A 15,325-nucleotide genomic window follows, 5' to 3' on the forward strand; every position below is an offset into this window, starting at 1 on the left:
ATCACACTCAGATCTTGTTGCACATCAGTGATTATTATTATTATTGTTCCGTAGCCATGTATGGTTAGTGGTCATTGCATCAGTCAAGATAACGTTGCTTTCTACAGCTGTGTTTGTCACATGAAGCCTGAGTAAGTTCCCACGTGTGTCCACCATAAGATATGATGTTATTGTTGTGTTTCCATCTGCATCCACCATGTGTGCACAACAGAGACACAGTAAAGGTTCATGAAGTAAGTCTCTGAGATTTTACGCCATCTATCACTACAACCTCTCATTCTCCACGAGTCAAAAGACTGAGAACAAACAAAGTATCCTCCACCAATGACTAAAGCACACACGTGTGGAGATGTGCCATCTGCTCTCGAGCTGTGTGTCGTTCACAGGACGCAGACAAACACAAGAGATCAGTCGTAGCCGAGTTCTGCAGCCGCCTGGAGCAGTAATAAAAACACATGCCCACGTACTCAGGCATCTGTAGGAGCTACTAATTGAATTGCTTTTCACATGGCATTTCCTCGTGTCATGAACGTGTCAAGATGACATTAATGAGAGAGAGAGAGGGGTAATTTGTGCATTTAGAGAAGAATTTAGCAGATTGTGCACCGAGCTCTGCCCCCACAAACTGAAAAATCCACACTCTATCTGTGATTTCTGAGGAGATGAGACGGAGCCTAAAGAGTCGCCAAATTACCCATAATCCTACATTTACTCCAATAGCCGTAAGATCAAATGAATTAAAATAAGGGAAAAGTGCTGAGAGTGAGGTTTGGAAAATGGTATCTTCTAATTAGCCCTCGCCCCCCGGCTTTAAAACTGTGTGAACATTTGCATGCGACTGTGTATCCACATGTGACCAGGTTTGTTTTATATTTCTCACTTTAAAACTATAGGCAAATCCTAACATAACATATCTTATCTCTGATTGTCTCTGTCTTAATGTGAACGGTGAAGTTGTTTATAACTTTGTTGTGACGACTTTGCTCCAGTAAACTAAACCATTATCATGAAATCATGTGGAGCTTGTCAAATGAAAACCAATTCACTGTCTTTCAACAGCAGAGACCTGCACTGGTTTCTTTTTGTCCGTGTTACAGCTTCTTTTCTTTGTAAGAAGCTGATCCATTTTTACTTTGGGCCTTTTATTTCCCCCTTCCTCGTTTCTAAATGTCAGCGCTGCCAGATCAGTGTGCCATCGTTCCACCCTTGAACACTCAAACGGAATTGAGGGGAGCCAAGAGGAACCGGAACAATTTGGCCTGATAGCACACCCTCTGCTCAACACTGCTAAGCGACCACCGTGAACTCAATTTCGTGAGCCTTCCCTTACCTAGAGGCTAGGGCTATACTCTCTGTGTGTGTGTGTGTGTGTTGCTGGGGACTGACTTCTCCAGGGAATCATCCCAAAATCTGTGCAAGTTCTGCTCTGCTGGGTTTCAGTCCACACATGGGTTCAGTGTATTTCCATGTGTATACAGTACACGTGCTCATGTTTGCGTGCTCATAGCATTTGTGTGGTTCTGCATGAGTGAGCGGTCTCTGGCCCGACCCGATACCTCAGCTGTGGAGAGTCGCACTCATATTGCACATAAATGACAAATGATGGCACAAAGGAGCCGCAAGTGAGAATCCACTCTCCAGTATACATAACATGTTATAGATGTCTATATCTATAAAAAGCTTTTTATATTAAATAATAATAACAATAAATGTGTAGTATGTACAGTAGCTATTTCTTCTTTTTCTCTGATCACATCCTCTGATTGGGTTTTTTGGGTCATCATCACCGAGTGTAGCTGGAAAAGTGAAGCATCAGAAGCTTCTTTTAGTGCTTGATCTCAGCTTCACTCCCACTGATCTGGCATTCTGGCACTGGCTGAATACTGTAATCAAACAGAAATGTAACTTAAATGGACTGGCTAATAATGTATCTTTGACTGCCAGGAAACACTTGGTGTATTTAGCACTGACTACTTCCCTCCAGACTCTCTCCGATGATGTATTGTGTCCAAGAACGCAGACGACACAGAGGCAGAAATAACAAATAAAGGACACAGAGGCAGAGAAGGGAAATGAGAGTGCAGACATGTCAGCTTTCGCCCTTCAGTGCTCGTTGTGTGCGAGTGAATGAAAGTCAGACTCACAAACAAAAGGAACAAAAATGTTGCTGAAGGTCTCACCTCCTCAGCCTTTCACTGATAATATGAGAAAGAAGAGATTTTAGGTACTTCAAAAAAACAGCTGTCGTGTGTGTGAAGCCGCGACATAATGTGACATTTCACAGGTAACAAAACCTACAGGAAGATGATTCTGACCTTTTGAAGTGTGGATTTATGACTCAAACTGAAACCCACACCCACACACACACACACACACACAGAGGTTACCTTTAATTTACATGAAACATGATCATTGTTTGGTCCTACAAACAACATCCTGAAAGTCTCACTCAGACAGTTCTCCCCTCAAATGCAGAGCATTATTTTTTACATTAGTCATTTCTATAGAGCTGAAATAAAAACATAAAGAGTCTAGGTTTAATATTTTCAGGACATAAATGATGAATATGGAAGGTCATTTTAAAGGAAGGTTGTTTCATACAAGAGGAAATCTGTTTAAATTCTGCTGATTCCTTCAGTGTGAATCATTAAAACAAAGTCTGTCCCCATGTGTTTGCACTACATTTACATTACACCTCAGGGGAAGTCCTGCAAATGAAACAAAAATATCATTACACTGTAACTCACAGTATGTTCAATGCATTAGTGTTAGACACAGAAGAAATATTAATGCTTAAAATCAATGTTTCTTAAAAAGTCAAAGCTGTTTTTTATGCAACTTCAAATAAAACCACATCCAGCTGTCAACCGGTTAGTTAGTGTAAATGTAAAATGTGTTCCCCTTTATACTAATTACTAATTACAGCCAAACATAACACAGAATATTGTTTTTCGCCTCTTCTGCACTCAACCATATGGATCCTGACACGAACAAAAGGTGAAGCATTCACAATCCTCATTATTGTGTTAAAACACAGAAAAACCACCAGTGCGCTCTTTGAAAAGCAGCAGCCAAATGACACGCAGTGTTGAAGACAAAAACAGTAAATATTCTCCTCCTGCGTTTGCCCACGTATGAACTTGACCCTCGTTACCAAGCAACACAGTCAACACTTTCATTATTTCCTGTTTCAGTGTCAAATCAAGCAGCGAAACTCAGAAAAAATCCACAATACAAGCACATTATCACACAGTCACCTGCACCTGTAAATGAGTGTGTCACAATCCCCAGAATACAACACAATATCATTATAACACACACGCTGCAGTCCTGCTTCTATAAAACAGTCTGCACCAAATGCTTTTTTAAAAACTCTTACACAAAACAGAAGACACTTCAGATTCCACCCTGGCACGGTCGACGCCCGAGTCATCTTTGTATTCAGAGTTTGGTCTGCAAACACTTTATGAGCGAGTGGAACTGAATCAATCGCCGTGCCACTTGAATCGCGACACTGGCATTGAGCTTTGGATGTGGATGTGGTGGATGTGGTGGATGTGTCTCCCCTCGCCCCGTGTGTCAGGCTGCAGTGGCTCTCGCCTCAGTTGCACTTCATGGTTGCCAAATTCTGAGGGAAACGTCATTAATGCTGCAGAAAAAATCAAGAGAAGCCACCTGTGTCACTCTGAAGCTATACATTGAGTGTGGGCTGTGACATCCTCTTCACTTACTGCTGCTACTGTCCCCTCCCTGACCGTCTGTATCCATGCACTTATTCTCCCCGAGTCAAGACAAAGTGTGTGTAATTTAATACATGTGTGTATTACAGCAATGCCGTCACATGTAATGTAATGAGATCCAACAAGTGTTTAAATAGCAGTCATTTCTCATTCCATGCTTTCAGGGTGTTCAGATGTTAATGCTTCTATCGAGTCAGACAGAAAAAAAACACTTCCTGGTTGCAACATGTCAAGTTAATCAAAAGAAACACATTTTAATGATAATATGACAAAGAATAGACAAAGAATCGCTGAATTCAGATTAATAGCATCAATTCATTCTCCTTTGGAGATGCAAACATTAAACAATTATTCTCCAAAAAAGCCTTTGTGTGATGTATTTTTCCATCCACCCCAAATTACCAAATGAAATGACTTTATAATTCACATTAGTAACGTTGTGTTCTAAATGACTGTGCAAAAGTAACATCTTCAACTTAACAGAGACGGAGAGAGAAAAAAGGGACTGAAATAAAATCTCCAAAACAAAAGATGAGACATTTTTTCCATCCGTGCCAAAGTGTTGGTCCTCAGCTTGACAACATGTGTCACCCTACATTAGGTGGACCAGTGAACAATGGTTTCAGCCAGGAGCAGGTGGCAGTTACTTGAAACTCTGAGCGGGTGGTGGTGTGTGCATTAGTGTGAGTGAGTGAGGAGAAGGAGGAGGAGGAGGAGGAGGAGGAGGAGGAGTCTGGACTATCTGCCATCTGGAGTGCCTGGACAATCCCAGGTGAGGCAGAAACTTAAAATGCTCTGTTTGTGACAGATCCATCTCTTGGATTTAAATGATTTTAGAGAAGATGCCATGGCCCCTCGCGATCACACACGCACACGCACACGCACACACACACACACACACACACACACACACACACACACGCACACACACACACACACACACAGAAAATGAGCCAAAACAAAATGTTATTTCAAAGTGACTTTAACCAAAATGAGACCAGTGGGCCAAATTATTATAGAACATCTTTGAGAAACAGATTCAATAGCTTTACATAAAAGAAAGAACTCTTTTCACAACCGTCTCTGTTATAAACATGGACCCGTAGTCCTCATGGAGACCAAATCCTGGTCCTAATAAGGCAAAACCCGTTAAAGTTCAGGGCTAAGCCTGGGATTGTGGTTCGGTTAGGGTTTGGCATTAAATGGTTCTGGTTCAGTGTAAATGTAGGGATAATGTTTTAATGAATGGCGATCAGTGCAGTGAGATAAGAGAAGAGAGAGTGAATTCTGTAATTCTGGTCATTATATCAAGAGTTTGTCAGTTTATCAAAGCATACAGTTTATACATATATATATATATATATATATATATACATATATATATATGTATATGTATACAAGAAACAACACATGGCTCAGCCGTGGACTCTCTGCCCACACATGCCGCGTCTTAAACCCTCGTATTGTACCTGTTCATTCTCCTTCTCCATTTCAGTCTTAACAGCTTTTTCAAAAGAGCTGTTGACCACTTCTCCCCTCTGTCCCTTCACCTCCACACCACCTTGTCCCATCACATCCCACCTCACCTCTCCACCTCTCTGATTGTCCTCTGCGAGACAATCTTCAGCTCATGGGCAGTTGTCACCCTCGATACTTTAGTGAGGGGGATCATCAGAGCAGCGAGCACTGAAACAGTTCATGTGGAAGGACGTCTCACACATACTCGCTCACAGCTTTTCTCCACATGTTTGTGTTAGTGTCTGCCTGAATTAATGAATAACCCATTCCCTTCAAATGATTTACTCTAAGAGATCTCTGGATATTAATGAGAAACAACAGCTAAACTAATGTTTGTAATGTAAAGTATCTGATGCACTGTTTTTTAAACTCCAAAAACAAGTGATTTTTATCATTTCAGCGTTCTTGTCGTTTTTATCACCTGATTGTTCCAAACTGAACTGAAAAACATGTCAACTCATCACACTTGAAGCTTTTCTTTTTTATCTTAAATGTTTGAGGAGAATCCAGTGAACAGCGCCTGTGTTTAAATTGTTACTGTAATCTCTGTATTTGCCTAAATCATTGTCTATTTTATTTATTGTATTTATTCTGACGTGTGTTGCTGACCTCTTTCTTGTCCAGGTCGTCCTTGTAAAAGAGATCTTGATCTTATTGGGACTTTACCTGGTGTTAAATAAAGGTCTCATACTTTTCCTCTCGTAGACATTCTATGAAGATTGAAACGTCATTAAATCGTTAATTTTAAATTTGCTTCACTGATATTCAAACTTTTAAAGGGTCTAAAAACTGCTCAGTGAATATTAGAATTCACGTCTTTAAAGAAATACATTGAGATTATTGAGATAAAAACTTTGACATGTTTTAATACATTACAGTGTTTATATATAATTGAATTCATCAAATTAAAACCTTTTAATAACTGTTTAATTGACATTAAAATTCCTATTTCACAGTGTTTCACACACTGACTCCCCCCTCATCCCCCCCCCCCCCCCCCCCCCCTCCCGCCCCCTCCCTGCTTCGTTCAGCCCCGGATGTTCGTGATTGGTTCAGCATTTACGTCCATTAAGACCGTGTGGGCGGGACTCAAACAATCTACTCGTGTTCGCTGCACCGTGTGCGCCACAGCGGAGCTGCAGCGGGGCAACAGTGTTTCTCTGTGACCACAGGACGACCGCGCTCAGTCCACGAGCTTCAGTCTTGTTGTTGTTGTTGTTGTTGTTGTTGTTGGAGTCGTGAACTCAGTCCGGACCTGACACGAGCCGCACTCTGGTTCCTGAGGAAAGAGACCGTTTCCATTTTCTCACGGAACTGTCAAAAACGGCGAGGTCGCGAGGTCGGTGGCGTTAACCCCGTTTTCACAGGGACTCACAAAAGACACCAGCGAGACGCACAAGTCCGTCTGGATAGCTGACTCAGCAGCCCAGCCCAGCCCAGCCCGGCCCGGTCCGGTTCGGTTCGAGGTCCAGTGAGGGAGAGACGCTGAGGAAAGATACGCGCGAAAGGAAGGAAGGAAGGACGGAAGGGAAGGAAGGAAAGGAAGGAGCGAGAAACGGAGGAGACAGGATGAACCTCAAGAGTCATTTGATTTTCACTCTCTACACTGTCTATGGGATTCTTCTCAAAGGTGAGTCTGAGACTAATATGTGTGTGTGTGCGTGTGTGTGCGCGCGTGTATAAGCGTGCGCGTGCGTGCGTGTGCATCTATGCAGGCCAGCTGCAGGGCAGGATGATCAAGGGGCAGAACGTGCGGTCACACACGGGTCCTGACAGAAACACACGTTTACCTCTCTCGCGCTCCTCCTTTACATGTGTGCGCGCGCGTGCGTGCGCAGAATGTGCGTCAGCATCACTTGGATGTTGACGTTCGGGAATCAAAGATCTAGGAGTTTGTTATTTTCATTATTGTGCGTCTGCGTGGACACATGCAGAGCGAGCGAGTGCGTGCGTGTCCTCCTGCGGTCCACGCTGTCCGCTCCTGTGCGTGCGTGTGTGTGTGTGTGTGTGGGGGGGTCGGGTGGGGGGGCGAAACCCACGCGCCCGCTATAGGAAGACACACCTCACCGTGAAATAAGCAGCGCCGCGCTTGAATGAGTCATAGAGACACTGGACGCGCTTTACGCGCAGAACTGTTTGCTGCTGATGAGGGAAACTTTTGCACAAGCACGCAGAGGCGTTTTTTTTTCTTTCTTTTTTTCCATTTTCTTCCTCTCTTGTGTTTCCACCACACAGTTGTGTGTGTGTGTGTGTGTGTGTGTGTGTCTGCATCATGTGATATAGACAGACTCGCGAGGACAGGTGGAAGTCCACATTAAGTGATGTCTGCTAATCCAGGTCACGCTGTGCTGGAATGTTCTTCTGCTCTTCACACGTGAATATTCCACAAATATGTCAGTAATGTTTGGGCAACAAAGGCCCTCCCTGTGAAGGTCAAAGGTGACGTTGGGGTCAAGGTCACAGTGAATTGTGCATACCAGTGTGTTTACAGTAAAATAACACAAAGGTTGTGTTTGGATTAGTCACGCCCTGAATTACAAATACATTTTCTACGACTTTACAGACGGTTATGAATGAACTGAAACAGCTCTGCAGTAATATGTGAAGCTTTATTGTTGTGGCTGATTGTTTTATAGCGGCCTTAAGTCGATAAATGTCTAAATAACAACAGAACAGATGCATTGACCAGTGGAAGACTTGTGAATTCTGGGAATCTGAATGCACAATGCAACTCTGATTGATTAAATCTCAGGTTTTGTTGATTCCTGAAAAACCTCGAGGTCATACAATGTTTTTTCTCTCTGAAAAGGACGTGCAACACACAGTTTACCAAATCAGATGTTTGTGTGTGTGTGTGTGTGTGTGTGTGTGTGTGTGTGTGAGGAGTTTCTGCATGGGCACCTTCACGTTGATTGTAGCCGTGGTGGGATGCTGATGATTTTACGCTCAAACAGCTGTCAGTCTCACAGCAGGGACACATATATTTATACACCACGCTGAGTTCCAGTTCTGGCCCTCGAATCATCACATGATTTCTTTTAAGGCAGCGGATAACAAATGTGTGAAAGTCTGAATTACCATCATCTTGACTTTAAAGAGCTGTTTTCCACACGAGTAAATGAGAAATCCCATTGAAAGATCCATTTGTGCTCGATTCCCTTGATCATTTGTTGTTGTCTCTTTGAAGTGTGTGTGTGTGTGTGTGTGTGTACACATGAGAGAGAGAGGGAGGGAGAGAGGGAGGGAGGGAGGGAGAGCATTAGAGCAGTACTTCCTTAATAACCAGACATGATTAAGGCCGTTCTTGACTTAATGAATTGGTTTGTAATGAGGTATCTTGGAGTATCTGGTTCATCTGACACCTCGCGCTGAGGCATTTATTGACATGCAGACTCTGTCTCTTCCTCTATATTCTGCACTTATTACACGTGTGTGTGTGTGTGTGTGTGCTGTTTGCATACATCCCTGCAGATGTGTGCCATGTTTGTGTAGCTGATTTGTAAGAAGAGGCCTAAGTACATCCATAAGTATGCTGGCAACACCAGCGTGCTCGTCACATTTCACCACACACACACTCGCGCTCCTCCACCCTCTCCCTAACCCTGAAGAGGATAATGCTAGGCTGCTTGATTTGCACCGAGTCGTCTCTCGGTGCAAGACCTATTATTGTGTAGGTTGTACACAGCAGGCAGGTCGGCCTCCACCTGAATGAAGTCTGTCGAGCTGAAGCCACATCCACACGCTGTGCGAGTGACAGCTGTTCCAGCCCCTCTGGCCTGGTGCCAGCTGGATTCAGAGATCCAGATCCACATCGGCGCCACTGATTAGACCCGCACCATAGTGTGAGTGTGAAGCGTTGTGTTGGAGGTTGTTGTTTACCAACAGGTCGAGTTGTTAACATATTATCCGCTGTGTCTCATGTGCCCATGCTGGAGCCAGAGAAAACAGCCTGTTATGCAAATGCTGCTCTTGTGTAAGAGCTTGTAGCTGAGCAGCAGGTGAAGGGAGATGGAGGCAGAAAGCGGCAGAGAAAGAGGGAGATGTTCCCGAAAAGAGGAGCGGATGGAAGTGTAATGTGGGAGGAGATGCTGTGGAGGAGGAACGCGTGTGATATGTGCTGTGGTTGTTGTTTGGATGTGTGTTTATCTCCGCTGTTCTGTTTCCTGTCACTCTGGCTGCCTGCTACTCGCTCTGCTCTGAACTCTGATTTTGCGAGCCTAAATACAAACCCCCGCTGAGGGATGTGTTTATCCCCGCAGTGAGTCTAAGCTGCTGAAGGCTGACCCTCCATCCCTCTGTACTTCCGTCCATTCCTCCCTCGCTTTATCCCTCCATCCTGGTGTGGAGCTTTGTACCACAGCAGCGTGGGAAAGCTTCTGATAACAAGCGGCCTTGTGTGTGTGTGTGTGTGTGTGTGTGTGTGTTTGCAGAGCCACTGATTACACGGGAGAAACAAGATGTTCTCTCTTTCTTGCTCACTTGCACTCTCCCTCCCACTCCTGTGTGTTTGTGATGTTTTCATTTTCATGGCTGTGCTTTCATGAGTAGAACATGTGAAGTGCTCTGACCGATGTCGTGAAGCTTTAGTGCCGACGAGCCTCAGCAGAGCAGCTCGGTGTGCATCACACACACACACACGCACACACACACTCTGGATTCAGTGCTGCTCTTTAAGACATTTCCTGTTATCAAAGCCCGTCCTTTGTTAGTCCAGGTGTTGAAAAAGTAAAAACAGAGAGGAGGAGTCTTGTCGGAGCGTGTGGTCAGATGTAGAGCGTGCACACTGTCATGTCAGAGCAGAGCTGCTCCTCAAACACTTCAGGTGAACTCGCCACCTGCTCAGGCTTGTTCTCATACCAGTGAACTGGTGCATTTTGGGTAGATTTTGACTTGGATTCAAAGGCTGGTGGAGGTATGAAATAAGACAGGGAGAGGGAGGAGGTCGGTCGCCATCACATTAAATAAACACACACAGTCACAGATGGTAGAGAATCATAGACACCAGAGAGGGGTCGCTTTTTTAAGCTCTATGCAAATGTCCTGTAAAGTATAGAGTGAGCTCCCAGAACAGCCCACGGAAATCTCTCAGGCTTTTATGAGCATCCAGAATATGATGTATGCCCATGAATGATGCAGCACAGGCGGCATTATTTTATCAAACCATCCACGAATACTAGATTTAGAAAGGAATAAAGAAAGAAAAGCAAAAAACCCACAAGTAAAATAACTGATGAGTCTCGCACTAGTCAAACAATATTGATCTTGTTTTTCAGTTTCAAAAACTACATGTTTTTGAAAGATTTGGAAACAGCTTTTACAAAAACATCTGCCACTAAAACAAGTTTAGTGAGAGAAACGGTGTGAATATGAATACGGCCTTACAGTATAGCAGCCCTTAATAACCAGAGAACAGAATCAGTGACTGATGTGGTTGTGTTCATCACACACGCTCGTGCATGAGCTTCTTCTTCACTCTGCCATGTTCAGAATCCCCAAATCCACATTTTTCCACATGTTGAATAAATATAGATTTTATTTTTCATTTTGGCATCAAGACATTTTCATAACTATATGACAAAGTGTAGAGCCTTAAGCAAGAGAAGGGAGAGATCAAATGCAGCTTCCCATAGAGAGCAGTGAAAATATGAGCCCAGGTGGAGGCAGCAGCAGCAGCAGCAGCAGCAGCAGCAGCAGTAACAGCGGCAGCAGCAGCAGCATCAGCAGTGACAGCAGTAACAGCAGCAGCAGTAACAGCAGCAGCAGCAGCAGCAGCAGCAGACAGTGAGTTTGCACCGTAAATAGAGAGCGGCCAGTAGGTGAAGAATTGTGCAGCCTCAGCTAACATATGAGCTGAGGCTGCTCTTCTGCAGAGATATCATGTTGCTGTTTATGTGAGGCTGGTTTAAGAGAGTGTAAGTTGCCAGTAAAGGAAATAAAAACACGTCTCATACTTGAACAGAAACTCGAGGTTATTATTATTTTCTTCATGATCTTGAATGATCAGCTTGTAGCTGTAGTGATTTTTTTTGGGTGACTACTTCCATGGATTTGCCTTAACAAGCAAACTCATAGGATGTTTGGCTCCTTTTGCTCCCTTTAGACCTCAGTGAGTCGCAGTAGACTGTTTACACTACAGTATGTTGGGAGACACCTGGCCTGCTTGTTATTATTGGCTGCAGGTGCATCAGTGTACGCGTGCATGCATATGTGATGTCTGTATTAGCATTGAATTCAAAGGGATTAGAGAGCGGCTAATCTGAAGCTGCAGTTTTCGACAAGCCATGTGTCACTAATCTCAGAGATGGAAATAACATCAAAACTCTCCACACAGAGGCTGCTGTAATCTTTCTCTTAGACCAACAAAAGGTAAATAGAGAGGAAGAAATTGATAAATGAACAAATAGCCAAAAATCCTTCTCTCTCTCTCTTTCTCTGCTCTCTTTTACACACACACACACACACAGAGAGAGTTTTAAGTGAAGCTGCGTGCTCCACAGGTTCATCTATTGTACAATCTCTTAACATCTCTTAGCCTACATTATGTTCTTTTTATGTTACGTGCCCTTTCATCTGACAGCTCCTTTTTATACAAGTCTCCGAGGGCTGGAGTCTGGGGACACGGCAGCACATGTTACAGTAATCATTCTCTTCAAGATAAAGAGATAAAGATATGGACAGCCATGACTCTCACTACTCCCTCAGCTCGCTTGCTCCAACTCTGATATTGTTTGGGGACTCTGTGTCTGTTCTTGACACAAATGAATTCATCCAAAGCAAAGTGAGCCCGTATTGTGTACAGAGATGTTCTCTCACACCAAACCATATTGTGTGTGTGTACACCATAAACACGCACACGCATGTAAATACACATGCAAATGTCTGCACACCAAAAGCCAGCAGTGTAGAGACGGATGAAAGATCCTTTGTCTTTTACCAACTGTATTTGCTGTGATGGTACGATGAACTGAACAAACTCACAAATGACTGCTGCTGTTTGAAGGACAACTTTCTGTCCACACACACGCACACACAGACACAGACACACACACACACGCACACACGCAGACAGTGTTGAGAAAGGTTTGTAGAATTTAAATTCGTCGCGACACGAGTTCCGTCCCTTTTTTAATGACAGTGTTCCTGTTCTTTTGATTTCTGGATACTCGTGCTTGTTCATATCTCACTGCTATAATTTAAATGTAAGTTTTAAATTGGCTTCAAAAAAGCATCAGGGATAGCGACAGTATATCTGCAAAGATGAACTTCTTCAATAATCACACAGCTTTAGTGTCTAATTGCTTCACATGTGCTTAGATCACAGTATGGAATTATGGTATGGATCCTAATTGAAACACAGGATTTACTGCATCTACAAATAATACATCTGTGCAGTTGTTTCAGCGTTACAGTCTCAGTGGATGCCCAGAAGTAAAGCCAAGGCTAATTGAAATATAATTCCCCAAAGACACATGTTCTTGTTAATTGACTTTCTGTGTGTGTGTGTGTGTGTGTGTTTGTGTTCATATTACCACCAGAAGTCACTTTATAGTCCCTTTTCTAATCATCAGCTTGAGCGTGTCGCCTACATCTTCATTCATTCAGACAGACTAAACACATGTAATGTTGTGAAATGATGGAGGCACGATCCACGCTGTCGTCACTTGAAATCAGAACAGTGTTTTCTTTTGGAGCTTTGTTTCTGACTGAGATTTCTCAGGCAGGTGCTGATGATGTACAGAACAGGTTTCATGGGAGCAAAGGGAGGATTATGTCGTATCTTGAGAAAACTCTCTGTGAGAACACACAGGATAATTAAGGCTGTAATTAAAAGATTACTTTTACGAATTACAGGTGTGAAATTTCATCTTTTTAAAAGGTTCACAACAGGAACCTTACACCTGTGCGCTCTCTCAAACACACACACACACACACACACACACACTCAGAGGCTATAATAATCAACATAATATGGTACAGCAAAAATCTTTGATGTCAACATCAGATTTGAAAATATGAGACTTTGACAAGAATGTTTCTGCTGGTTTACAAACATTTTTAAACATTTTTAAACCTTTTTTATTCATTTATTTAATCAACTCAACCATGATCCAAACACTGTTCCAGGTTAACCTGTTAAAGGAATGAAAACATGACGTAAAAGTGGTCAAAAGACTACATTTTGATCATGGCTTCGGTTCCCAATCATATTCTCAAACCTTGACATTCACAACAGGAGTCTAACAAACACAAGGTCAATGCAACAAGACACAGAACGACACTTAAATGACATGGTTACCTTTCTTTTAGTTTATTGATGAGGGATGGGTGGATTATTTTTACACCAGGGCAAATATCGATATTTGAATAGATAAATGAAGTAAACTCTAAAGTAAACAGACCCTGTCACAGGGATAACGTTCACGTGGGATAACGGCAGAGAAAGCTACGTTAAGAGATACTTAGATTTGTTCCCTGATGTGAATAAGTAGAGAAATCCTGCACTGTTAACTTTTCACAGATGTCTTGTTTTCTTCAGTCAGACAGATGTGATTGTCTTGCAGTATATGGATCATCATAGAATCGTTGTACTGTGATATCATTGTTGATTGAACCTGTGATTCCCACCCGTATTATTGATATAGACTGACTGTATACATTTGCCTCGTACGTGTTCCTCTGTCCTTCCCTCCAGCGCGGCTGAATATCTGGGTTCTAAAAGCCTCCCAACATCCTTTATGTGGTCTAAGTTTGGACTCTGGCCACTGTCTGTGTAAAGAAGGGAGGGAAGATGTAGTCGAGTGAGACGATTTATAACAGTTAAAAACCAAATGAACTGAGACCCTTGGCTGTGGTGAGCGAGCGGCAGCATACATAATGCCCCTTAGGGCTGTGTGTGTGTGTGTGTGTGTGTGTGTGTGTGTGTGTGTGTGTCCAAGCTTACAAACACATAACACACAGAAATCCCCCTCTACCATCTGTCTCTGTTTGCCACATTGCAAATCCATTGTATGCTACACAACTTGATTCCCACCCTCCTCAGTGACACACACACACACACACACACACACACACGCTGAGCCGCCGTCCTTGTCTGTGGAACGTTGACAGTTCTCAGTCAGAGACGCTGTGGCGAGTTTCCAGCTGGATTTTAATACATATTTTCATGCTCAATTAGTTATTTTTTGTTTGTTGGCGTTTAGCATGGACGCGTAGAGATTTGACAAGTCTGCTCTGCCGCTCTGTGTGAGGAGATATTTTCAACTGGTCCCTGATGAACTGACACTGGACCTCAGTAACTCTGAGCCTCGTCCAAAATTAATCATTTTTGTGCTTTGGCAGAAAGATTGAACACTTTTCGCAGTCACACTGCATGAATGTGGCGACGCTTTGGCTCAGTAGTTTTATATCTAACTCATCCGCAGCTCTAATCAAAAAGATTCCCCCGCCCTGAACCTCCTGCTGAGGAAACAAAGAAGTTATTATGTTTTTAAATGGTCTCCAATTACGGGTAATTTCCCCGCCTATCTTAGAGCTATTTGCTTTTCTCTCACTTGGTTTCAGTCGAGTAGAGTGAGCGCGGTGCTTTGCAAAAACACGAAAACAAGTGAGACGTGCAGCAGATGCAACGGCCGGCACGTCGATGCACTTCCTCTCTGTCTCCTCAAACTCTTATCACTGAATGTGTTTCCTGCTTTTTATCTTCCTCATTATTAGTGTTCGTCTGACAGTGCATCACTCTCTTACACCCACACGTCTCCACCTTCTCCTGGCTGAAATCACAAATGATCATGTGGATCATTCCAGTAATCCAGGAAGAGCAGGTGAGAAGTGAATGGGGCTAAAACCCTGAACATCATTATTCATCTGTTGTAGTCTTGGTCTCACAGTTGCAACAGTTTGATGTTTAGTCAGAGCGTTATCACTGTGGCATTTCAGAAAATGTTATGTAGTGAATTTAGCACAGCTGGATGACTTCACGTTTCACCTTGACTCTATGGTGTGTTTCAGTCATTTGTTTTCGCGAGAGAATTTTATCAACATAATTATTTTTGGGACATTTTTATTAC

General features: G+C 43.1%; 1 protein-coding gene across 3 annotated transcripts in view; it reads left to right on the forward strand.

The window, feature by feature from the left end:
• The first annotated feature begins 6,358 nt into the window (after window positions 1–6,358).
• Window positions 6,359–15,325, forward strand: part of cadm2a (cell adhesion molecule 2a) — a 148,766-nt gene continuing 139,799 nt past the window's right edge. For 2 of the 3 annotated variants that reach the window (XM_058627030.1, XM_058627033.1), the window contains exon 1: window positions 6,359–6,888. In XM_058627030.1, coding sequence (XP_058483013.1) covers window positions 6,828–6,888 — 61 coding nt within the window. In that variant the 5' untranslated portion in view covers window positions 6,359–6,827. The remainder of the gene's footprint in view (window positions 6,889–15,325) is intronic. The other variant, XM_058627032.1, reaches the window with a different exon arrangement.

This window comes from Solea solea, chromosome 4 (assembly GCF_958295425.1).
Source record: "Solea solea chromosome 4, fSolSol10.1, whole genome shotgun sequence".
Classification (NCBI taxonomy): Eukaryota; Metazoa; Chordata; class Actinopteri; order Pleuronectiformes; family Soleidae; genus Solea; species Solea solea.